The sequence below is a fragment of the Leucoraja erinacea genome, chromosome 7, assembly GCF_028641065.1.
Source record: "Leucoraja erinacea ecotype New England chromosome 7, Leri_hhj_1, whole genome shotgun sequence".
NCBI classification, from domain to species: Eukaryota; Metazoa; Chordata; class Chondrichthyes; order Rajiformes; family Rajidae; genus Leucoraja; species Leucoraja erinaceus.
In genome coordinates this window covers 47030287-47056885 of record NC_073383.1, presented here as the reverse complement: position 1 = coordinate 47056885, position 26599 = coordinate 47030287, and the positions used below count along the sequence as shown (strand labels likewise).

Sequence of the window (26599 nt, the reverse complement as noted above, 5' to 3'; positions counted from 1 at the left end):
TAAATGGCTTACCTCTTATTCTTAAACTGTGGCCCCTGGTTCGGCACTCCCCTAACATTGGGTACATGTTTCCTGCCCCTAGCGTGTCCAATCCCTTAATAATCTGTGACGGGAAAATAAATGGTAAGAACAGGAATGAGTAGGTTAATAGAAACATAGAAACATAGAAATTAGGTGCAGGAGTAGGCCATTCGGCCCTTCGAGCCTGCACCGCCATTCAATATGATCATGGCTGACCATCCAACTCAGTATCCCGTACCTGCCTTCTCTCCATACCCTCTGATCCCCTTGGCCACAAGGGCCACATCTAACTCCCTCTTAAATATAGCCAATGAACTGGCCTCAACTACCCTCTGTGGCAGAGAGTTCCAGAGATTCACCACTCTCTGTGTGAAAAAAGTTCTCCTCATCTCAGTTTCAAAGGATTTCCCCCTTATCCTTAAGCTGTGACCCCTTGTCCTGGACTTCCCCAACATCGGGAACAATCTTCCTGCATCTAGCCTGTCCAACCCCTTAAGAATTTTGTAAGTTTCTATAAGATCCCCTCTCAATCTCCTAAATTCTAGAGAGTATAAACCAAGTCTATCCAGTCTTTCTTCATAAGACAGTCCTGACATCCCAGGAATCAGTCTGGTGAAACCTTCTCTGCACTCCCTCTATGGCAATAATGTCCTTCCTCAGATTTGGAGACCAAAACTGCACGCAATACTCCAGGTGTGGTCTCACCAAGACCCTGTACAACTGCAGTAGAACCTCCCTGCTCCTATACTCAAATCCTCTTGCTATGAAAGCCAACATACCATTCGCTTTCTTTACTGCCTGCTGCACCTGCATGCCTACCTTCAATGACTGGTGTACCATGACACCCAGGTCTCGCTGCATCTCCCCCTTTCCCAATCGCCACCATTTAGATAATAGTCTGCTTTCCCATTTTTGCCATCAAAATGGACAACCTCAAATTTATCCACTTTATACTGCATCTGCCAATCATTTGCCCACTCACCCAGCCTATCCAAGTCACCTTGCAGTCTCCTAGCATCCTCCTCACACCTAACACTGCCCCCAAGCTTAGTGTCATCCGCAAACTTGGAGATATTGCCTTCAATTCCCTCATCCAGATCATTAATATATATTGTAAATAGCTGGGGTCCCAGTACTGAGCCTTGCGGTACCCCACTAGTCACTGCCTGCCATTGTGAAAAGGACCAGTTTACTCCTACTCTTTGCTTCCTGTTTGCCAGCCAGTTCTCTATCCACATCAATACTGAACCCCCAATGCCATGTGCTTTAAGTTTGTATACTAATCTCTTATGTGGGACCTTGTCGAAAGCCTTCTGGAAGTCCAGATACACCACATCCACTGGTTCGCCCCTATCCACGCTACTAGTTACATCCTCGAAAAATTCTATAAGATTCGTCAGACATGATTTACCTTTCGTAAATCCATGCTGACTTTGTCCAATGATTTCACCACTTTCCAAATGTGCTGCTATCCCATCTTTAATAACTGACTCTAGCAGTTTCCCCACTACCGATGTTAGACTAACTGGTCTGTAATTCCCCGTTTTTCTCTCTCCCTCCCTCCTTAAAAAGTGGGGTTACGTTTGCTACCCGCCAATCCTCTGGAACTACTCCAGAATCTAAAGAGTTTTGAAAGATTATTACTAATGCATCCACTATTTCTGGAGCTACTTCCTTAAGTACTCTGGGATGCAGCCTATCCGGCCCTGGGGATTTATCGGCATTTAATCCATTCAATTTACCCAACACCACTTCCCGACTAACCTGGATTTCACTCAATTCCTCCAACTCCTTTGACCCGCGGGCCCCTGCTATTTCCGGCAGATCATTTATGTCTTCCTTAGTGAAGACGGAACCAAAGTAGTTATTCAATTGGTCCGCCATATCCTGGTTCCCCATGATCAACTCACCTGTTTCTGACTGCAAGGGACCTACATTTGTTTTAACTAATCTCTTTCTTTTCACATATCTATAAAAACTTTTGCAGTCAGTTTTTATGTTCCCTGCCAGTTTTCTTTCATAATCCATTTTTCCTTTTCTAATTAAGCCCTTCGTCCTCCTCTGCTGGTCTCTGAATTTCTCCCAGTCCTCCGGTATGCTGCTTTTTCTGGCTAGTTTGTACGCATCATCCTTTGCTTTGATACTATCCCTGATTTCCCTTGTTATCCATGGATGCACTACCTTCCCTGATTTATTCTTTTGCCAAACTGGGATGAACAATTTTTGTAGTTCATCCATGCAGTCTTTAAATGCCTTCCATTGCATATCCACCGTCAACCCTTTTAGAATTAATTGCCAGTCAATCTTGGCCAATTCACATCTCATACCCTCAAAGTTAATCTATGATGAGCGGTTGTCAGCACTGGGCCTATACTCGCTGGAGTTTAGCAGATTTAGCGTAATGCTCTGTGTTCTGTTTCACAGAGACATGGCTCAGCCCCAGCTCCCCTGACTCAGCGGTCCAGCCTGAAGGGTTCTCCATCCACCGTATGTATGGTACCCTGGCATCTGGGAAAGGGAGAGGAGGGGGCGTCTGCCTCATGGTCAACTCTGCGTCGGGACATCAGGCGTTGGGCAGAAGACCCCAGTATTGGGTCACGGACAATGTTTCTTAAGTTGAGCAAAACCAGGTAGACATCGAATTTGACAAGGTGTGAGCACTCCATCAATTGCTTGGCGCTCCGGACAGCCAGTTCTGCAAGTCTGTTTGACTGTGGGAATTCTGGACTGCTGGTGACTTGGCAAAAATCCCATCATCGAGCAAAGTTTTTGAAACACTGGCTAGTGAACTGACTGCCGTTATCTGACAAGAGGCATGCAGGGCACCGTGTACAGCGAAATGGCGCGACAGCCTTTGGATGACTGCATCGGATGTTATGCTTTGGAGGAGGTCGATTTCGAACCAGCCCTATTACGAGTCAACGAGAGCCAGATACTGTTTGCCACGCCACTCGAATACGTAAGTAGCGAGTGTGGTCTAAGGCAGAGGAGGAACAGGGTATGAGAGAAGGGGCTGCTTCTGTTGGTGTGGCATCAGGCTGTTGCACAAATTCGGTCTCGTGCACAAATTTGGTCATTCCGGCCAGAAAAGCATGCTCTTTGCTCAGGGAAAGGTTGCTTCCACGCCTGGATGATCCCTGTGGACGGCATCAAAGTATTTGTCCCGTAGATCAGCTGGGATGACTGCTTTATGACCCTTAAAAACCAACAAGGTAGATTTTAAGCACTTAGAGATGAGTGAGGCAGGCAGGTTTAGGAAGGAAATTCCTACACAGAGGGTCTTTGCAACTTAACGCGTGACTACCCGTGAATGGTAGAAAAATCAAGATGGAGCAAAGGAGCCAAAATCAAGTTATGTCAAGAGTGTCTAACCGTTATATGCACAGAGAACAGAACAACACATTTATTACTTGATGCAGCTTCACATGCATATTAATCTAAGAACACAACAAATAAATATACAATGAATGATAGAGACACAAGAAACTTCAAATGGTGGTTTACAAGACACAAAGTGCTAGAGTAACTAACAAGTCAAGCAGCATCTCTGGAGAACATGGATTGGTGACATTTTGGGTTGGAACACTTCTTCAGACCATTTGTTGCCAGAGGAGAAAGCTGTGAGTAAGGTGGGACAGGACAAAGCCTGGCAAGTGATGGGTCAATATAGGTGAGAAGGGGTTTGACTGGCAGATGGTTGAACAAAGATCAAAGATGAAAAAACAAAAGATGAGATAAAGATAGGTTTGCTAAATGTGAAGCAAGCAGATAGGGAGAAATTCAGAAGGGCATTCAGGTGGGGAAGAGAGGGTAAAAAAAGGGGGGGAGGGAGGTGTTTGTATGTTAGTTTCTGGAAATTGGAGAATACACTTCGTATCATTAGGTTGTAAGCTACCCAAACGGAATTTGAGATGCTGTTCCTTTAGTTTGCCTATGGCCTCACTCTGTGAATGGAAGGGGCCCACGACAGAAAAGTCAGGAGACGTGGTTGCTCTGTGTCCCAAAGTTCTGCTCTCAATCCCCTTCTCTCCCCCCAGACGAAACAAGGATAGATTCATTGGTCGTAAAATTTCACCCCACCAGCCTCAGCATCCAACACATTGTTCTGACGTTTCCGCTACCTCCAATGTGATCCCACCACCAGTCACATCTTCCTATCCCACCCCTTTCTGCCTTCTGTAGTGACCGCTCCCTCCATAACTCCTTGGTTCACTCATCAATTCACACTCAAGGACTGCTCTCACCCCAGCCACAGACTGTTTACCCTCCTCCCATTCGGGAGGCGCTACAGGTCTCTCCGTTGCCGGACAAGCAGGTTCAGGAACAGCTTCTTCCCTGCGGCTGTTACACAACTTAATTCTGCACCTTGGTGATTGCCAGTCATCCCCCCCCGGACACTCCTTACCCCAGAAAAATTGCACTACTGCCACTGTATGTACATATATATACTTTACTTTTCCATTATTCTATGTTCGCTCTTCTGGGTGAGATGGTAACTGCATTTCGTTGTCTCTGTACTGTACATTGCACAATAACAATAAAGATTGAATCTGAATCTGAATCTCCCCCTCTCCAGGTACGATTCCGGTGGGCGGCGCGACTCTCGTCAGCAGCGGCCTCTGCAGTCTGTCCGCGTTTTTATTATTTTCTGTCTATGTTTTTATGTAGTTTTTGTTATTTTTTGTTGGGGTGTGTGTGTGGGGGGGTGAGGTGGGGTGGGGTGGGAGGGGGGGGGAAACTTTTTTAAATCTCTCCCTGCACGGGAGACCCGACCTTTTCTCGTCGGGTTTCCGTTATCGTTGGGGCTGCAACGAGGAGCGGCCTCCAACAGGAAGAGACCGGGGACTCTGGTGCCGACGACTCACTGTCGCCGTTGCGGGGCTGGCTGAGTCCGGAGCGGGTGGAGCGGTGGAGGAGCGCTGCTGCTGCTGCTGCTGCGGCCCGACCGGAGAGTCGGAGGCTTCAACGGCAGGTCTGTGGACGGCGGCACCGGGAGCCCGTGGGTCCCTGGAGGGAGACCGCTTTTCAGGGCTCTCGCAACGGCGACTTCTCCTGCCCGAGTTGCGGGGTTGAAGAGCTCCTGGAGCGGGGCCTGACATCACCGCCCCGCGCGGCTTGGAATGGCCGCGGGACTCTGCGAGGCACACCAGGGGCTCTAACACCAAGACCCGGCGTGCGACCTTGCACCACCCGGCGTGGCTTTAATGGCCGCGGGACAATCGCCATCGCCAGCCGGGGGGCTTTGACTTTGACTCTGACATCGGGGGGGGGGAGAGTGCAGTGGAGAGATAAGTTTATTTGGCCTTCCATCACAGCAATGTGATGGATGTTTATGTAAATTATGTTGTGTTGTTGCATCTTGGGTCTATGTGTTTGTAATGTATGGCTGCAGAAACGGCATTTCGTTTGGACCTCAAGGGGTCCAAATGACAATTAAATGTATCTTGTATCTTGTATCTTGTTTCCCCTGCAACCACAGGAGATGTAACACCTGTCCCTATATCTACCCTCACATCTATCCACGGTCCTCCAATAGTGCTTCCAGGTGACACAGAGATTCATGTGCACCTCCTCCAACCTTATCTGTATTCGGTGTTCGTGATGTGGCCTCCTTTACATCATCAAGACCAAGTGTAGACTGGGTGACTGTTTTGCCAAACACTTGTGCTCAGTCTGCCCAGGTCCTGGATCTCCTGGTCTCTCACCATTTTAACTCCCCTTCGTATTTCCATACTGACCTTTCTGTACTGAGCAGCCTCTATAGGGAGGTTTCACGGCAGTCGGGTCACGACCCATGACCCGTACTGTTGCTACTCTACTCCAAATGGATTACACGCGATGAACTGCAGGTAGGCACTTACCATTGTTTCCAGCGTTGCGGGCCCGTTAAAACCCGCTGAAATTGTCAATTTCTGCGCTGTAAATAATTATGGAAATCGGGATAAGCGTGTGAGACATTTAGCCTACTTCAGAATTCCAAAAGTGAGGAGAAATGACGGTAGATAAAAACGAGAGCTGAAGGGACAACAACAGTCAGAGTGCTTGGCGAACATTGGCCGTTTTCTCACTGCATTTCATCAACTAAGGCATTATTTGTGTTTTTTCTTGATTCCTTTGGCATCTAAAAAGTTTCAGAAGTGATAAATCTGGCTGTAATTTTTTTTAATCGCCCATGGTTCTTGTGGGTTTTTACATACAAAATGAAAACGCATCTGAAGAAAAATTTACAGCCAGATTTATCACTTCTGAGAATTTTTAGATACCAAAGGAATCAAGATAAAACACAAATAATGCCTTACTTGATGAAATGCAGTGAGCAAACGCGATAATTCCCAATATTTTCAATGTTTACCAAGCAGTTTAGCTGCTGTAGTCCCTTCCGTTCTCGCTTCTCTATACCTTCATTTCGCTTCATGTTTGGAATTTTAAAGTTGGGTACATGTCTCTCACACTTACCCCGACTCCCACAATTTTTTTCAGCGCAAAAATTCAACATTTTGGCGGTTTTTAACAGGTAGGAAAGTACGTGTTTCTAGCATTAATAACATATACCGGAAGTGACGGATGTCTTCCAGTTGGATTTAGCGGCTCCGTGCGTCGAGCCCTATGACCCAGTGACCTTTCGTGCAACCCCCCTATTGCCAGAGTGAGACCACATGCAAACTAACACTTTTTGTCTTTTCATCTCTGGCGTTTGTTCAACCAAGTGCCACACTTTGTCATACCCAAAGATCCTATAGCGGAGGATCTGCTATAGGATCTTTGGTCATACCCCTGCATCTGTTCCAGCTTTCTAACCCAATCAGTCTGAAGAAGGGTCCTGACCTGAAATTCCTCCTATCCATGTTCTCCAGGATGCTGCCTTATCTGCTGAGTTGCACCACTTTGTGTCTTTTTTCACAATAAACAATAATACAATACATTATCAGCTTTACCCAGTTAACCAGACCACAATTGTGCAATCTTAAGTAAGTAATGCAACTTATAAAATGTCCATAATGGGACTAGTTTTAATGGAATTCACCTACGTCAACCTATACCAGCAAACATTGTCGCCATTCGCCAAAAAAAAAATTCTACATTCAAATCGAAGGCCTTACTGACCCAAGGAAGGGTGTGGACCCGAAGGCAAACGGCGGGGTTGGGGGGTGAGCTGGCAAATATAAAGTGGCCTGCGGGAGCAGTCGGGAGCAAAGATCTTTGGTCGGGAGGACGACTCTCACCGATCAGGGTGGAGTCCATCCCAACGTCGCCCATGAGCTCATCGTAGACAGCGGCCCAGTCCAATCGGAAGACGTAGGCGGGACCAACGCTCCAGTTCGAACGTTTGGCGGCAGTCGGGTGACTCGAGCTCATCTGGAGGAGCGGTTGAGCGTTGTTGTAGCGGGCGTGCGCGCGCAGGAAGGAGAGGTCGGGCATTGGTGCAGCGCGCGTGCATGCACAGGAAGGAGCGGTCGGACATTGCTGCTAGAGCTCCTCTAGTATCTTTGACTGGTGCAGTGCGCGTGCACGCGCCGGGAGGAGCGGTTATCCTTGGTTGGGCGTGCACGCGCCGGCGGGGGGATGAGGGGTTCGAGTTGCAGGTGGTAAAGCGAGGACGATGCGGAAGCAGCATGGTGCTTCCGCCGGCAGGATACAGCAGAGCCGGCCAGAGTTCGAAAGCACCTTCCAGGAGCTGTAAGAATCTCTTTTCAGTTTGAGCGCAACGGTCGTTTCTTTGACACAATGTACGAGGAGACGGGCGGGGTTAGGGGTGAGTAAAGAGTGGCCCTGGGTGATTTACGGGATGGGAGGCTGATTTGCGACCTGAGCTGCGTTTCTGTTGGCTATAGAACGATTAACATTGAGTTATGTTGGTATATTTAACGTCATTTCTTGTGGTCAAAACTGCAGATGAGCTGTGAATATGTTTTGCACAATGTTGCTCCATCGTTGCTATGCCGTCGAATGGACCACAGCAATTGAACTCCACAGTTGAGATTTCACCTCTTTTCGTTTTTATGCTTAAGTGGTAACCCAGTTATCTAGATACTGTGGCAAAACTCGCACTATTATTGTATATAACCATTATATAATAACATTGTTTATATATTTTTTTAAAGAACAGGACAAACAAGGTGTTAGGCAATATTCAGGAGTTATTAAATGTGTGGATAAGTATTGAAATGAAAACCAATCTTGCAACAAAAAAAGTGGTCATAATTTTAGTTTACACTGGATAGATTTAAGCTCTTCAGGGGTGGGGGATTCTGATTCTGTACCATTGTAAATATGCTGAGAAAGACAATAGATGTATAAAAACAAACACCACCGGAGTGATTCAGCTGGTCAGGCAAAAACTCAACACTTAAATTTGGAGATTCTGCTGAGAGAGCAATAGGTGCAGGAGTAGGCCATTTGGCCCTTCGAGCCAGCACTGCCATTCAATCTGATCATGGCTGATCATCCCCAATCAGTACCCTGTTCCTGCCTTCTCCCCATATCCCCTGACTCTGCTATTTTTAAGAGCCCTGTCTAGCTCTCTCTTCAAAGCATCCAGAGAACCTGCCTCCAGTGCCCTCTGAGGCAGGGAATTCCACAGTTTCACCACTCTCTGTGAGAAAAAGTGTTACCTCATCTCCGTTCTAAATGGCTTACTCCTTATTCTTAAACTGTGGCCCCTAGTTCTGGACTCCCCCAACATTGCGAACATGTTTCCTGCCTCTAGCGTGTCCAAACCCGTAACAATCTTATATGTTGCAATGAGATATCCTCTCATCCTTCTAACTCCAGAGTGTACAGGCCAAGTTGCTCCATTCTCTCAGCATATGACCGTCCCGCCACCCCGGGAATTAACTGTGCAAACCTACGCTGCACTCCCTCAATAGCAAGAATGTCCTTCCACAAATTAAGGGACAAAAACTGCACACATTAGGGTGATTTCACCAAATGTCAAATGAGCGTAGATCCCCCCTCACGTGACCGAAAATTTTAACTGGAGGACATATCTCAGTTTGGTACATGTTAGTGAATGGGGAAACACGCACTTTCCCACCCGTTAAAAACATGGAAAACGGCCGATTTTTGAGCTGAAATTTTCTGTGCTAGTCGGGGTGACCGTGAAGCACAGCGACCTAAATTTTCAGGCAAAAAAAAAGATGGAAAGTAAGGTAATTACAAGAGGGAACTGAAGGTAGAAAACAGCGGAAGTGAACAGCAAATATTTGCCGTGGAGATTTAAAGGTCCAAAATATCGGGAATTATCGCGTTTGCTCGCTGAATTTCATCAAAAGTAAGGCATTATTGACTTACTTTTGATGAATTCAGCGAGCAAACGCGATAATTCCCGATATTTTGGATCTTTAAATCTCCACGGCAAATGTCGGCTGTTCACTTCCGCTGTTTTCTACCTTCAGTTCCCTCTTGTAATTACTTTACTTTCTATCTTTTTTTTTGCCTGAAAATTTAGGTCGCTGTGCTTCACGGTCACCCTGACTATCACAGAAAATTTCAGCTAAAAAATCGGCCGTTTTCCATGTTTTTAACGGGTGGGAAAGTGCTTGTTTCCCCATTCACTAACATGTACTGAACTGAGATATGTCCTCCAGTTAAAATTTTCGGTCACGTGAGGGGGGATCTACGCTCATTTGACCTTTGGTGAAATCACCCTATACTCCAGGTGTGGTCTCACTAGGGCTCTGTACAACTGCAGAAGGACCTCTTTGCTCCTATATTAGATTCCTCTTGTTATAAAGGCCAACATGCCATTCACTTTCTTCACTTCCTGTTGTACCTGCATGCTTACTTTCATAGACTGATGAACAAGGACCCCCAGATCCCGTTGTACTTCCCCTTTTCCCAACTTGACACCATTGAGATAGTGATCTGCCTTCCTGTTTTTGCTACCAAAGTGGATAACCTCGCATTTATCCGCATTAAACTTCATCTGCCAGGCATCTGCCCACTCTCCCAACCTGTCCCAGTCACCCTGCATTCTCATGGCATCCTCCTCACAGTTCACACTGCCACCCAGCTTTGTGTCATCTGCAAATTTGCTATTGTTACTTTGAATCCCTTCATCCAAATCATTGATGTATATTGTAAATAGCTGCGGTCCCTGCACCGAGCCTTGCGGTACCCCACCAGTCACTGCCTGCCATTCTGAAAGGGACCCGTTAATCCCTGCTCTTTGTTTCCTGTCTGCCAACCACTTCTCTATCCATGTCAGCACTCTACTCCCAATACCATGTGCCCTAATTTTGCCCACTAATCTCCTATGTGGGACCTTATCAAATGCTTTCTGAAAGTCCAGGTACACTACATCCACTGGCTCTCCCTTGTCCATTTTCCTAGTTACATCTTCAAAAAATTCCAGAAGATTAGTTAAGCATGATTTCCCCGTCATAAATCCATGCTGATTCGGACCGTTATTTCCTAATTTAAAAACTAGCATATATAAAGTGGATGTTGTAGGGGGAATGTCTGAAGGGTTGACCCGAAATCTTCAAATATTTATTATATACATATTTCAATGATCTGGAGACCTATGGATCTAAATGTTCTTATGCACAAAACATAAAGTCAGCAAGCATATGCAGCAAGGAATTAAGAAAAGGCAAGGTATATTAACCCATATTATACCTTTATTATAATCTTCACTCTTTCACTTGGAATATGTGCCTCTTCGAAGTGTTTATTTAGTAATGTGACTAAGAAATTAAGGAAAATCTTTAATGAATTCATGACGATGAATTGTGAAGTTTGATTTTTTTTGCATATGTATTCTATTGTTTGTATTTTTGTCGCAGCTATAAATCCTTACTTGGCAGCCAAGAATATGTGGCTGAAAATGTTGCCCTGAAGGAGAAATATTGCGCTGGCCTCATCGCACGCGAAGATTTAAGCAATTATAGAGCTTCGCAGAATTTCACCCAAAGCAGCAAAAAAACCTCCTCAAGAAATCTATAAAGTGGAGCATTCTATTCAGAAGAAACATATAACCCTGAAGGACAGCAGCAGTAATGTGCGAGTTGCGGGAACCTGCAGTGCCACAACTGAAACTGCAAAACTTTCTGCCAAAACTCCCAACATAAAATGTGACATCTTTCCATATAAAGCAGAGACAAACACCGAGACTGGGTTCTCTCCTAAAAGGCAGCAAACTCTGCAGATACAGGGCTCAAGCCCCACAATTGGTGTTGAAGCATTGTATGATGATGATTCCATGTCAATTCAATCTGGGGAGGATTACAGAGAAACAGTTACCTGTGAAACATGCTCAGAGACGTTTTGGAAAGTGGTAAATAAAAAAAATATTAGAAAAAGGCAACGTGAATTGGACAAGAAACAGCCTCATGGTAGGATGATTTTCTCATCCCTTTTGTTCTTTAACTTGCACAATGTTTGTTTAAATTGTAATTGTACATCATACAATGGCATTTGTGACGGTGGAGGTAATGGGAGTCTTCTCTGGTGATGCTCTGCCAGGCCTGTATTGCAGCCATTCTTAGCTTATGCTTGTTTTGGGGGTAGTCCCCTTCAGTTTTCTCTTCAGTATATAAAAGGCATGCTCAATTGGGTTCAGATCCAGTGATTGACTTGGCCACTAAAGAATTGTCCATTTTTTAGCTTTGAAAAACTCCTTTGTTGCTTTAGCAGTATGTTAGGGATCATTGTCTTGCTGTAGAATGAACCACCGGCCAATGAATTTTGAGGCATTTGTTTGAAATTGAGCAGATGGAATGTGTTTATACACTTCAGAATTCATTATGCTATTACCATCAGCAGTTGTATCATCAAGGAAGATAAGTGAGCCAGTACCTTCAGCAGCCATACATGCCCAGGCCATAACACCCCCACCACTGTGTTTCACAGATGAGATGATATGCTTTTGATCTTGGGCAGTTCATTCTCTCCTCCATGCTTTGCTCTTGCCATCACTCTGATTTGTTAATCTTTGTCTCATCTGTCCACAAGACCTTTTTCCAAAACTGTGGTTGCTCTTTTAAGTACTTCTTGGCAAACTAACCTGACCATCCTATTTTTACAGCTAACCAGTGGTTTGGATCTTGCAGTGTACCCTCTGTATTTCTGTTCATGAAGTCTTCTGTGGTCATTGAGAAATTCACCCCTGACTCCTGAAGAGAGTTTCTGATCTGTCGGACAAGTGTTTGGGCGTTTTTCTTTATTATAGAGAGAATTCTTCTGTCATCAGCTGTGAAGGTCTTCCTTGGCCTGCCAGTCCCTTTGTGATTAGTAAGCTCTCCAGTGCTCTCTTTCGTCTTAATGATGTTCCAAACAGTTAATTTTGGTAAACCTAATGTTTGGCTGATGTCTCTAATGGTTTTATTCTTATTTCTCGGTCTCATAATGGCTTTTTTGACTTTCATTGGCACAACTTTGTTCCTCATGTTGATAAACAGCAATAAAAGTTTCCAAAGGTGATGGAAAGACTAGGTGCTGATAACTCTCTTATACTTGCATTAGGAGGCAATTAAACACACCTGAGCAATTACAAACATCTGTGAAGCAATGTGTCTTAATCATTATGGTGCCCTGAAATTGGGGACTATGTATAAACACTGCTGTAATTTCCACATGGTGAAACCAAAATGTATGAAAATGACCTTTATTACAATCTAACAATGTGCACTTTAACCACGTGTGTTTTTTTTTGTTTTGGTTTTTTTTCCTTTTTTTTCTCTATTACAAATCTCAAATTGTGGAGTGCAGAGGCAAATAAATAAATGATGGGTCATTGTCCCAAACATTATGAAGGGTACTGCATTATATATTCTGACCCTCGTGCATTACATGTACTTGGATATTGATCTTTAACTTCTTTGCAAGTGATCTGAAGAGCATTCCAAGTGCTGTTCAAAAAGCTTGCTGTATTTAACTTCATTTCTGCAAAGAATAGAGTAAAACTGCAGTGAACTCCATTTTCATGTAGATTTCTCTTTCAGATCCTACTTCTTTATCCTGTGACCAGTGGGTCTTAAAAAAACCTTTGTTGCCAAGAGGTAATCTGCATAAATACAGAAGGCAAGTATTTTTTCAACTTGTTTTCAAATTATTGGGGTAAAAATATAATTTGCTCTTGCTTTTAAAATGAGGAAGTACCACCAAATATTTCTTGCACTATATTTTAAATTAAAAGAGACCACAGATTAAAAATGGAACAGAGGCCAAGTACAACATAGGAGGGCATAAAATCATGTTAGGTCATCATGGATTGCTGCAGAAATGCCGTGAAAGTATAGTAACATCTGACGGAACAGAAGTTTGTTTTCGTTTGTGTTTAACTTGAAATAAAGAGTCTTTCAGTGGAACTCCAGACTTGTTACTCAAGTCGTGTACAGAATAGCATGGGGCGAAATGGATCAAAAGTACAAATATGTTGCTGGATGTTCTAGTGCGTGGGATAGTTTTGATTCATGGGCCACTGGAATCGACAGTGGAAAATATGGTGCAGATTTTGAAATTGGCAAAGGGTATTGATTAAACTAGCAACAGGCATTAAATCATCTAATCTCATAGAAAATAGGTGCAGGAGGTGGCCATTCGGCCCTTCGAGCCAGCACCGCCATTCGTTGTGATCATGGCTGATCGTCCCCAATCAATAACCCGTGCCTGCCTTCTCCCCATATCCCTTGATTCCACTAGCCCCTAGAGCTCTATCTAACTCTCTTAAATCAATCCAGTGATTTGACCTCCACTGACCTCTGTGGCAGGGAATTCCACAAATTCACAACACTGGATGAAAACATTTTTTCTCACCTTGGTCTTAAATGGCCTCCCCTTCATTCTAAGACTGGCCCCTGGTTCTGGACTCGCCCAACATTGGGAACATTTTTCCTGCATCTGGCTTGTCCAGTCCTTTTATAATTTTATATGTTTCTATAAGATTCCCCCTCATCCTTCTAAACTCCAGTGAAAACGAGCCTAGTCTTTTCAATCTTTCCTCATATGACAGTCCCGCCATCCCCGGGATCAATCTCATGAACCTACACTGCACTGCCTCAACAACAAGGATGTCCTTCCTCAAATTAGGAGACCAAAACTGTACACAATACTCCAGATGTGGTCTTACCAGAGCCCTATACAACTGCAGAAGAACCTCTTTACTCCTATACTGAAATCCTCTTGTTATGAAGGTCAACATTCCATTAGCTTTCTTCACTGCCTGCTGTACCCGCACGCCAACTTTCAGTGACCGGTGTACAAGGACGCCCAGGTCTCGCTGCACCTCCCCCTTACCTAACCTAACCCCATTGAAATAATAATCTGCCCCATTATTTTTGCCGCCAAAGTGGATAACCTCACATTTATCTATATTATACTGCATCTGCCCACTCAACCTGTCCAGGTCACCCTGCAACCTCCTAACATCCTCTTCACAACTCGCACTGCCACCCAGCTTTGTGTCATCCGCAAACTTGCTAGTGTTGCTCCTAATTCCCTCTTCCAAATCATTAATATATATGGTCAACAGTTGCGGCCCCAACACCGAGCCTTGCAGCACTCCACTCGCCACTGCCTGCCATTCTGAAAAGGACCTGTTTACTCCTACTTACTCCCTGTCTGCCAACCAATTTTATATCCACGTCAACACCCTACCCGCAATACCATGTGCTCTAATTTTAGTCACCAGTCTCCCGTGCGGGACCTTATCAAAGGCTTTCTGAAAGTCTAGATACACTACATCCTCTGGCTCCCCTTCATCCATATTACTTGTCACATCCTCAAAAAATTCCTGAAGATTAGTGAAGCATGATTTTCTTTTCATAAATCCATGCTGACTTGGACATCCTTTTATTGCTATCCAAATGCCCCATTATTACCTCTTTAATAATTGACTCCAGCATCTTTCCCACCATCGAAGTCAGGCTGACTGGTCTGTAATTCCCTGTTTTCTCTCTCGCTCCTTTCTTGAAAAGTGGGATAACATTAGATATCCTCCAGTCCAGAGGAACTGATCCTGAATCTATTGAACATTGGAAAATGATCACAAATGCATTTCTAGAGCCACCTCCCAGAGGACCCTGGGATGCAGACCATCAGGCCCAGGGGATTTATCATCCTTCAGTCACATTAGCCAACCCAATACTATTTCTCGTCTATTTAAATTTTCTTTCAGTTCCTCTACCCCCTTAAATTCTGTTCAATCAATGCACGTTTGACATTGAGTCGGACGCAATTGAGCAATCACGCGCTTTGTTTCATGGTAGCGAGCACAGTGGGATCATGGCTGCCTCCTAATTACATCAAAACAATAGCAAGGTTTCAAAGGAATAAAGGTAATGCTAACCGTGCTGATCATTTTGTTTTACAATTGATTTATCGTTGTAAACTTATGATGTGATCTGTTAAATAAAAATCATAAATAAAAATGTCGAGCTAGGATTAGGGTTTGAGTCAGTCAGTCGGTCGGGCTGTCGGCTGGCCGGTGGATGCTGCGAGGGGTCGGTCGGGTGTCGGCCCGCCGGTGGATGCTGCTTCCGGCTGATCGTGGGGGAGGAGCGGAAGGAAAGCTGGGAGAGGAGAGCCATGGCAAAGCGTGACGGAAAATAAGAGAATGCAGGCAGGTGTGGAGGGGCAGGGCGGGTGATAGGTACATGATTGGAATAAGGCCAGAGATTGAAATGGAAGTTAATACAAAATGATTGTAGAGTTGCGAATTGTGAACCTAGAGGAAGGAATGTAGGGGGAGAGGAGAAATAGGTGCGTGTCCAGGTTGGGCACGGGGTAAGACCTGGCTTGAGGGGGAAAAAGGGGGGGCAGTTATATGGGGTATAAAGGGAGAGGGGTATTGTTATGCAGTTACCAAAAATTGGTAAAAAATACAGTGTTCATATTGTTGGTTTGTAAGCTATCCAATATTGTTCCACCAGTTTGCTTGCATATGGCCTGTCTGGCAATAGAGTAGCCCAGGACAGAAAGATCAAGATGGCCCTGGAAAAAGGAGTTTGTAATTGGCAAATCAAAGTCCCAGGTCAACTTTGTGTACTATTTTGCAAAACGAATATCTATGTTAGCTGACACCAGCCATGTCTGTACCATCCTGTTTTCTTGTCTTTGCCCTATAGTTTACATTCCCTTTGTTTTTTACCTCCCCACCCTCTTCAATGCCAGATTGTTCTGATGAACATTTGTCGACTTGAAACACTAACTATTTTCCTCCACAAATACTGCCTGATTTGAGACGCTCTTAAATTTTTTACCTTGATTTAGGTTGAGTTTTTGTTGAATCTTCTAACTTCTGTTATGGTTCTAATTGCAGAGAGATTGAAACACCAGTAACATATCTGAAATCATTGGGATGGCCTGCCCAGACGAGAGATGCAAAGAAATGGATTCCCCAGTGTTCCAGGCCGCATATGTTTCTACACAGGTAAAATTGCATGTTCCTCCCGAGTAGTTCTAGGCATTTTTTTCTTGAAGTATTTTTTGTCTGATTCATTCCCTGCCTAATAACAGTACTAGCTCAATTTTTCAATGAAGCTGTTATTTTAAATAGATTTTGGTCTCATCTTGGAAGTATAAGATCCAATAAAGCATTGGTGTCAATAATGCATCAAGATAATGCCATTCTAGAATAACCATTTTTGATCAACCCCGTACCTACATTGACGACTGCATTGGTCCTACCTCCTGCATCCATGCAGAACTCACTGACTTCATCCATTTCACCACTAACTTCCATCCGTCATTCAAATTCACCTGGACCATTTACAACATCTCCCTACCATTTCTATACCTCACCATCTCCCGTAGCTAACAGACTACTGACCGACATCTCCTACAAACCCACTGACTCCCATGGCTATCTCGCCTACACTTCTTCCAACCCTGCTTCCTGTGAGGACTCTATCCCCCTACTCCCAATTTCTCCATCTACGCCGCATCTGCACCCAGGATGAGATGTTCCAAACCAGGGCATCTGAGATTTCCTTATTCTTTCGGGAACGGGGGTTCCCTCCTTCTACTATAGATGAGGCTCTCACCAGGGTCTCCTCTATATCCCACAGCTCCTCCCCCTCACCCCCCCCCCCCCCCCCCCCCCCCCCCCCTCTAGTAACAAAGACAGAGTCCCACCCTACCAGCCGTCACGTACAACATATAATCCCCGACATTTTCGTCACCTCCAACAGATTCCCGCCACTGGCCACATCTTCCCATCTCCTCCCCTTTCTGCTTTCCGCAGAGACCATTCCCTCCGTAACTCCCTGGTCAATTCGTCCCTTCCCACCCAAAACACCCTCTCCCCTGGTACTTTCCCTTGCAAGGTCCAAGGACCCAAGCAGTCTTTCCAGGTGAGGCAGATGTTCAACTGCACCTCCTCCAACCTCATCTATTGCATCCGCTGTTCCATGTGTCACCTGCTCTACATCGGTGAGACCAAGCGCAGGCTTGGCGATCACTTCACCCAACACCTCCGCTCAGTTCGCAATAACCAACCTGATCTCCCGGTGGCTCAGCACTTCAACACCCCCTCCCATTCCGAATCCAACCTTTCTGTCCAGTGCCTCCTCCATAACCAGAGTGAGTCCCACGGCAAATTGGAGGAACAGCACCTCGTATTTCGCTTGGGTAGTTTACACCCCAGCAGTATGAACATTAACTTCTCCAATTTCAGGTAGTCCTTGCTTTGTCCTTCCTTCCCCCTCCCCAGCTCTCCCACAGCCTACTGTCTCTTCCTCTTCCTTTCTCCCCCCCTCCCCCCCCCCCCCCCCCCCCCCCCCCGACATCAGTCTGAATAAGGGTCTTGACCTGAAACTTCGCCTTTTCCTTCGCTCCATAGATTCTGCCTCATCCGCTGAGTTTCTCCAGCTTATTTGTCTACCTTTTATATTTAAGGTAGTGTTCAATATATCAAAATTAATTTATTTGTAAAAAATTGTCCTATGCTACGTCTTTGTCCCATTTGCTATGATTGTCTTATTGCAGCATTCTACCTCCATAGTTCCTGTATTTCCCTTTTTTGATTACCGTCAATGCCTAACCAGAAATTGATCTGTCCTTGGTTTTGATTTGTGATCTCCAGTACTGCTCTCCCAAATTAGAAATTTAGATTAAACACAGCTGTTGTATACTTTGACAATTTGAGATATACTTTGAGATCGAGAACATAGTGTCATGGTGCCAGGACAAAAATCTCTCCCTCAATGTTGTTAAGACAAAATTATTAACTTCAGGAAGCATGGTGGACAAGCCCCATTCAGCATCCATGATACAGATGTGGAAATGGTTGTGAGCTTCAAGTTCCTTGCATTAATGTGGACCAACTACATTGATGTGACAGCAAAGATGGCACACCAATGCCTCTACTTCCTGAGGAGACTGAGCATCCTATAGATGCACCACAGAAAGCATACATCGGGTTGCATCGCAGATTGGTTTAGGAACAGCTCTGCTCAAGACTGCAAGGAATTACAGAGAGTTGTAGATGTAACCCAGTCCATCATACAGATTGGACTTCCCACCATTAGCACTTTGGGCTGCCTGGGAAAAGCCGCCAGCAGAATCAGACTTGTCCAATCCTGGGCGTTACCAGGGAATTAATGCGCTACAGTGCTAAGTATTATATTCTGCACTCTTCTGTTCTCTAACTATTGCACGAGGTAGAATGGAATACTGTATTGTCACATGTGACTAAGCACAGTAATTATTTGCTGCATACCCAATGTATACCAATAGCAGCCACCTATGGTGCTGACAGTTACAAAGCATGCCGGCTCCTCCTTTTGTTATCTTCCACCTCCCCATAGCGGTTTCCCCACACCTGGTATGCACGGTATATCTGTTAGCAGGCAAAACAAAGCTTTTCACTTTCCTCGGTACATGTGACAATAATAAACATAAGTTTCAATGCGCAGGATTTACTCTATACCCAGTTAAATTAAATGTATGAATTCGTACCGGAGCAAGCCACTGAATCCATGACCTTGCTTAGCCATCTAACAAGATCATGGCTAATTTGACTGTAAATTTAGCTCTGCAGTCCCATCTTCACTCCTTTGTTTATAAAGGATCTATCCAAGTTCAAAGACTTTGCTCATTATCTTTGGAAAAAGTGCTCCAAAAGCTATTGACTCTCCCGAGATAAATAAATGTTACCTGTTATGTATTAAATAGGCAGCTCTTGAATGACCCCCACTAAATTGTCCTACAAGAGTAAATATCCTCTCCACGTCCACCCTGTCAAAACCCCTCAGGATCTTATTTCAGTCCTCTTATAATCTCATGCAAATACAAACCCAGATTGTCTAATGTTTCCTCCAAAACAATCTCTCCATACAGGGCATTAGTTTTCTAAACTGCTAATGCATATCTATCCTTAGTCTTCTAGATATTTCATCAATGCCCATTATGAAGGAAGTAAACCTCTACTTATTTAAATTCCCCCAACAATTCTGTTTGCTTGCGTCACCTGCACACTAGCTTTTGCAAATCATGCCACGGATGCCTTGAATTTCCTGCATCTCAGCACTTTGCAATCTATCATGCAGGTAATATATTTTTTGTTTTCAATTTTTTAATCAAGGTAGTTAATTTCACATTTGCCCACCTATTTTCATATGCTCAATCTTAGCCACTTTTAAAAAAAAATCTGTTTCATAACCTCTGTGTCCTCTTCACAATCTGCTTTATCAGCAAATTTAACAAGCATGCCTTAGGGTCAATCATCGAAGTCATTTATTGGATGGCACAGCGTTGGCTCCAGAGACTTGTTCATAGGGTGGTCAAAGGGTGTGATGCACGGAGTCGCTCAAGCCTTCTGGAGTAAGGCAGCTTCCGGCATACACTAGTAACACACGCAACACGTACGTTCTTACCTGGTAAAAACGGCCAAAATTGTCAATTTTTGTGCTGTAAAAAATTGTGGAAATGGGTGACCGTGGGAGATATTTATCGTACTTCAGAATTCCAAAAGTGAGGAGAAATGATGGTAGAGAGAAGCGAGAGCTGAAGGGACAACAACAGCGAAAGTGGTTGGCGAACATTGGCCATGCAGATATCAAGATTGAAATTATTGAGAATTATCACGTTTGCTCACTGCATCAACAGCAAGGCATTATTTGTGTTTCCTTTGGCAACTAAAAAGTTTTACAAGTGATAAATCTGGCTGTAAAATTGTAAAATATCACCCATGGTTCTTAAGTGAGTTTTTACATGCCAAAAAAAACGCTTCTTAAGCTGAATATATCGTTAAAATATCGCAAACCATATGTAGGTTTTAAATACATTTTACTCGGATGCAAGCCCAAGGAATGGCATAATTGCTAGTGGTTAATTGGACATAATCCAGTTCAGTAAATTGACAATATCTTTGGAAGGGAGGACATTATTATTTGCCGAAATATACATTTCAATTTTTCTTGTTTAATGCCTACACAATTATTTACAAGGACGACAAAAAGGTTAAGTTCTACACAGGTTTACCAACATTTGCCATTTTGATGCTGGTCTTCAATTATGTTAAGGACAAGCTCCCCACTAGACATTCACAAACACATTTTCAGCAGTTGCTGATCGTCTTGATGAAGCTCAGACTTGCAGTGCCTCATGAAAATTTTGCGTATCGATTCTTTGTTAGTGATTCCACAATACCGCGCATATTCAATACCGGAATTGATGCCCTTTACGGCATATCCAAGTACATAGAAACATAGAAATTAGGTGCAGGAGTAGGCCATTCGGCCCTTCGAGCCTGCACCGCCATTCAATATGATCATGGCTGATCATCCAACTCAGTATCCCGTACCTGCCTTCTCTCCATACCCCCTGATCCTCTTAGCCACAAGGGCCACATCTAACTCCCTCTTAAATATAGCCAATGAACTGGCCTCAACTACCCTCTGTGGCAGAGAGTTCCAGAGATTCACCACTCTCTGTGCTTGGCCCGAAAAAAGGGGTTCTGTGGAAGACCATGCCCATGCAATTTCGGCAGACATTTGGAAAGCGTGTGGTAGTGATTATAGATTGCTTTGAAGTGATAGATACTGCGACAATTGAACGGATGCTGGGACAGAAGACGGACCCGCTGTACTGGCAGCCATAGTAAGTGCTTACCTGAAGTTCACTCCTTGCTCCAGAAAGAGTTGTGTGGCAACAGAACGGGTTGGGGATAGTGATCTCGCCTGCCGTGCAAGGGCCCTATACATTTTTTCATGTTGGAGGATAATTAGAGGTAATCTTTGTATTTATGTGTAGAATATTTTTTATTAATTTGATTGCCATTTTGACCCCTTGGGATTGTGCTCTGGAATGGGCATAAGCTGTCTTGTGTACCTGGCCACTTGCTTCTACTCTTTGTACCATTAAAAATATAATATCCATCTCTCACTCTGCTTCTTCACATCCTACACCACGGAAGGTGTTTCTTTTTAATTAGCCATGAATTTCAGTGGACTATTGTGTCCTCAATCATTTATGATTTATATTCTGCCCTTGACCTTACCCTTTTCTTTCAGAGCCATGATAAAAACTACATTACCCTCTCCTAATAAGCCACGAGTTGTTTACTGCTATGGTAATGTCATGAACAGATTGCTTATACTCACTTCAACAGCCTTCAATCCCTTTCCCTGGAACTCTCCCATGCAACAACCAAGTATGCATCCAAATTGTCAAAACTTCTCTTCACAGCCACTCATCTGCTCTGTATCCCTCGCACTTCTAATTTTCCATTTAGTTTTGTAAAATGAAGCATGATGTTTTCCACAAAGCACTTCATGCTGCAAAGTAGTACAGTGCAAGTGGCTGTTGTTGTAACTCTAGGTACTAAGTATTTACAGAAATACTTATCCCTCTGTTCTCCCAAAGAACTGCATTAGTCAAATTTGTGCTCGCTGTCACTGCCTTGAGGCTCCCACAAACACGTTCTCAAATTGCCGTCTCCATTCCTCTTTCCTGATTGCCTTAAACCGAGCCATATTTATTTCAGCTTTTGTATTGTTTGGCCATAAATATGTTATGGGTCACTATATTCTTTCAAAGCCACCAACATATAACGTTGTCTAATTCTCCACAGGTCCTCTGTGGCTAAAGTTCTCATAATTCAGTAGTTATTTCCAAATGGCGTATTGTCAGAATGTACAAGGTAGTGCAACTCTAGAAACTAGGAATTCCTATGCATGGTATTGGGGTGTCATTGAAAATACAGAAAATAAAGGAACAATGGAATATTGTCTTTTGTATTTGGAGGACAACTACAAGAAAATAAAAATCTTGGCTAGATATGTGTCAAAAAAAATAAAATTAAAAAAAAAAACTAATTTTATTCTGACCTCAGGAATTTACGCTCTTGTAAGAGAAAAGTTGATGAATTTCTTCACGACAATGGAAAGAGAGCACCTCGTATAAAGGCGAGAAAGCGATCCAGGAAGAAAAATCTTTTTGTCTACAAGCTTCCTGAAGCTCATCCCGCCGCCAATGTACTCTCAGGCAATGAAGACTCCGAATTTGAAATGAAGAACTGCTCTGTAAAAAGGAAGTTAGCTTCTGCAGTCCTGAACCGAGAGGTTAGGTCCAAGAAAGATGGCTGTGATTTTTCAGATGATTCGAACACCTGTGAAAGTGGGTTTTGCAGCTCTGACAGCAGGTCCATGCAATGTGACAACAGCATCTGTCCCAGGAAAGATAAGTTTGCACTTGATGTATTTGGATCTGAAACAACGTCTGCATTTTCAACTTCAGCTGTATTATGCACTGAAAACCGATTATATTCTCAATTTGAGGAACCAAAATTATGGCAGGAAACACCAGACAAAAATTCCACAGATCCTCTTTCCAGTTCTTTCAGTTGGTTAAAACCTGGGGGATTTACATATATGATTGCTAAGTTAAAGGCTGGACATCAAACCTTACCTGGCACTGTTGTTAAAGAGACATGACCTGCCTGTTGAAACTTTCCTTAAATAATTCACTACAAAGTTGTTGTCTATCTCCATTTATTGCTAATAAATGTTTTTTGTAGTATTTTAATTTTTTGCCAAATTTAATTCATTACCATAAGCAGCAGTGATTAATGTATACAGTTTATTTAAAATAAATGCTAAACAATAGAAATTCCAAATGCAGTTTCTTACTTGGATAAGCACCATCCAACATTTCCCAGCTCAGCAGCTTATGTTCACTTTAGCATAGTTATCACGAGAAAATTTACAAATATTGAAACCTCATCTTCGTGATTTTTTTCCCCTCAATTCAAATAAAACGAGTACAGCGGGGAACATCCTCAAATAGATCCTTTTTTTTTTTTTTTTTTTTTTGCTTGGGTAAAACTTGTACAGCTGTGGTAGTGAGATTAGGTGCTTTACAGATGTTTAAGAATTATTGATTTTGTTTACATTTTATTCTAATATTTTGTCAGCTGTTGTTTTGCCACGGGCAGAATGGTTTTAGACAACTTTTGGTAAATGGATAAATCAAATAACATGTTGATACTATAACCGGAATTTGTTGAGGAAATGGTTTTGGTTAAGCTGCAGGTCCTGATTTAACGCTGGGTTAATACCATTGTAGTTGTGCTATTATAGCTGTCAGATTTACTTCAAATTTAAATTTGAATTTGTCAATGTATGTCATCATTTGCAAATGGATTCTATATGCATTGATGTGATGATGAGGACTCTTCTGCCATTACCACCACTTGAGTAGAAGTAACATTAAAATTTTCCCTCTAATCTGCCATAAAGTTACTGTCTCCTTTCCATCCAACTGAGAATGTGGGTCAGTTGCAAATGAGTTAACAATTCTATGGTTAAGTAGAAAGAGTGAAAGGAAGAGCTTAATACATTAAGGAATGCAAGTTCACTTGGAACATTATTGGTTGGGTGGTTGAGGCAAAATGAAAAGTTAGGTGGTTAAGTGCTGAAATCTTCAAGATTGATAACTACAGTATGATTTGCAGTAAAAGGATGCAGCTGTGGTGAAGGCCCAGGAAATGATCAAAATCAAAGTGGACATAGAAACATAGAAAATAGGTGCAGGAGTAGGCCATTCGGCCCATTCAATATGATCATGGCTGATCATCCAACTCAGTATCCTGTACCTGCCTTCTCTCCATACCCCCTGATCCCTTTAGCCACAAGGGCCACATCTAGCCAATGAACTGGCCTCAACTACCTTCTATGGCAGAGAATTCCAGAGATCCAGAGAGTGTGAAAAATGTTTTCCACATCTCAGTCCTAAAAGATTTCGCCCTTATCCTTAAACTGTGACCCCTTGTTCTGGACTTCCCCGACATCGGGAACAATCTTCCTGCATCTAGCCTGTCCAACCCCTTAAGAATTTTGTAAGTTTCGATAGGATCCCCCCTCAATCTTCTAAATTCTAGCGAGTACAAGCCAAGTCTATCCAGTCTTTCTTCATATTAAAGTCCTGACATCCCAGGAATCAGTCTGGTGAACCTTCTCTGTACTCCCTCTATGTCAAGAATGTCTTTCCTCAGATTAGGAGACCAAAACTGTACGCAATACTCCAGGTGTGGTCTCACCAAGACCCTGTACAACTGCAGTAGAACCTCCCTGCTCCTATACTCAAATCCTGCCTGCTGCACCTGCATGCCTACTTTCAATGACTGGTGTACCATGACCCCCAGGTCTCGTTGCATCTCCCCTTTTCCTAATCGGCCACCATTCAGATAATAGTCTACTTTCCCGTTTTTGCCACCAAAGTGGATAACCTCACATTTATCCACATTATACTGCATCTGCCATTCATTTGCCCACTCACCCAGCCTATCCAAGTCGCCTTGCAGCCTCCTAGCATCCTCCTCACAGCTAACACTGCCCCCCAGCTTCGTGTCATCCGCAAACGTGGAGATGTTGCATTCAATTCCCTCGTCCAAATCATTAATATATATTGTAAATAGCTGGGGTCCCAGCACTGAGCCTTGCGGTACCCCACTAGTCACTGCCTGCCATTGTGAAAAGGACCCATTTACTCCTACTCTTTGCTTCCTGTCTGCCAGCCAGTTCTCTATCCACATCAATACTGAACCCCCAGTTGTATACTAATCGCTTATGTGGGGCCTTGTCGAAAGCCTTCTGAAAATCCAGATATAACACATCCACTGGTTCTCCCTTATCCACTCTACTAGTTACATCCTCGAAAAATTCTATAAGATTCGTCAGACATGATTTACCTTTCATAAATCCATGCTGACTTTGTCCAATGATTTCACCACTTTCTAAATGTGCTGCTATCCCATCTTTAATAACTGACTATAGCAGTTTCCCCACTACCGATGTTAGACTAACTGGTCTGTAATTCCCTGTTTTCTCTCTCCCTCCCTTTTTAAAAAGTGGGGTTACATTAGCTACCCTCCAATCCTCAGGAACTACTCCAGAATATAAAGAGTTTTGAAAAATTATCACTAATGCATCCACTATTTCTGGGGCTACTTCCTTCAGTACTCTGGGATGCAGCCTATTTGGCCCTGGGGATTTATCGGCCTTTAATCCATTCAATTTACCCAACACGACTTCCCGACTAACCTGGAGTTCCTCCATCTCATTTGATCCTAGGTCCCCTGTTATTTCCGGCAGATTATTTATGTCTTCCTTAGTGAAGACAGATCCAAAGTAGTTATTCAATTGGTCTGCCATGTCCTTGTTCCCCATGATCAATTCACCTGTTTCTGACTGCAAGGGACCTACATTTGTTTTAACTAATCTTTTTCTCTTCACATATCTATAAAAGCTTTTGCAGTCAGTTTTTCTGTTCCCTGCCAGTTTTCTTTCATAATCTATTTTCCCTTTCCTAATTAAGCCCTTTGTCCTCCTCTGCTGGACTCTGAATTTCTCCCAGTTCTCTGGTAGGCTGCATTTTCTGGCTAGAAATGCAATCGATGTGTATTAATTGAAATAGATTAGTGTCCGAGTTCTGTATAAAGTAGAATGCATATGATAATGCTGTTTTGCTTTAGGAAAAGATGGCAGCTTTGGCCCAATTGAGCACACACATACTCCAATCCTACCGGTGGCCATTTTTCTCCCTACATTAACATATTCTTCCACTCGCATGATAAGGCTAAATGCTGTTAAAAATATAAAAAATATTATGGATTCCTGGGCTAGGTTACAACTTGTATTTCGTCTCAAAGCAGGCTTTTCTGCAGTAGATTGATACAGAAAGGCAAGCCCAGACTTACCCCAGGTTGCTGTGTATTAAGACAATGACCGATGACTTTGAAATGTGTTTACCAATTGATGAGAGAGAAGCCCAAACTAGTCCCAGTGAGGGGTATTAAGACAATGTCCGATGCCTTTGACGTGTGCAGTGAATGATGACCTTGATATGCGACTGCCTTGTACCAACTGACAGGATGCCTTTGATGCGACTGATGATTGACAAGAGACAAACTCAGATGCATCCTGTGGTAATGTGTATTGACTGTACCTTGGACCATGACTAACATCTTTGGAATGTGCTTGGGTGCCAAAAAAACAGTATAAAACACCATGTAATTCTTTGTTCATTGAAGTGGAGGAGAGTCAAGTGTCTATGTTGCTTACTTGGCTGGTGTATCCTCGCTACTTCCATCGGCCGATAATTAGTAAACTTTGAATTGGTCTACCTAACCGTTTTG

The 26599-nt window shown here is 43.5% G+C and overlaps 2 protein-coding genes across 3 annotated transcripts in view; one reads left to right on the top strand and one right to left on the bottom strand.

The window, feature by feature from the left end:
• Positions 1-7216, bottom strand: part of traf3ip1 (TNF receptor-associated factor 3 interacting protein 1) — an 84868-nt gene extending 77652 nt beyond the window's left edge. Inside the window, exon 1 of the mRNA XM_055638480.1 lies at positions 7046-7216. The gene's annotated coding sequence lies outside the window, so the exon portion shown is untranslated. The remainder of the gene's footprint in view (positions 1-7045) is intronic.
• Positions 7217-7383: 167 nt separating this feature from the next.
• On the top strand, positions 7384-26587 carry si:ch211-227n13.3 (uncharacterized). Of its 2 annotated transcripts, none has more exons than XM_055638500.1 (5): positions 7384-7698; positions 10809-11357; positions 12966-13044; positions 16283-16393; positions 22298-26587. In XM_055638500.1, exons 2-5 carry the CDS (start codon positions 11225-11227, stop codon positions 22896-22898), a joined length of 924 nt encoding a protein of 307 aa, XP_055494475.1. In that variant the 5' UTR covers positions 7384-7698; positions 10809-11224; the 3' UTR covers positions 22899-26587. The 2 variants fall into 2 exon arrangements, with proteins under 2 accessions (XP_055494475.1, XP_055494476.1); XM_055638501.1 differs by having other exon boundaries at positions 7384-7774.
• Positions 26588-26599: the final 12 nt, after the last annotated feature.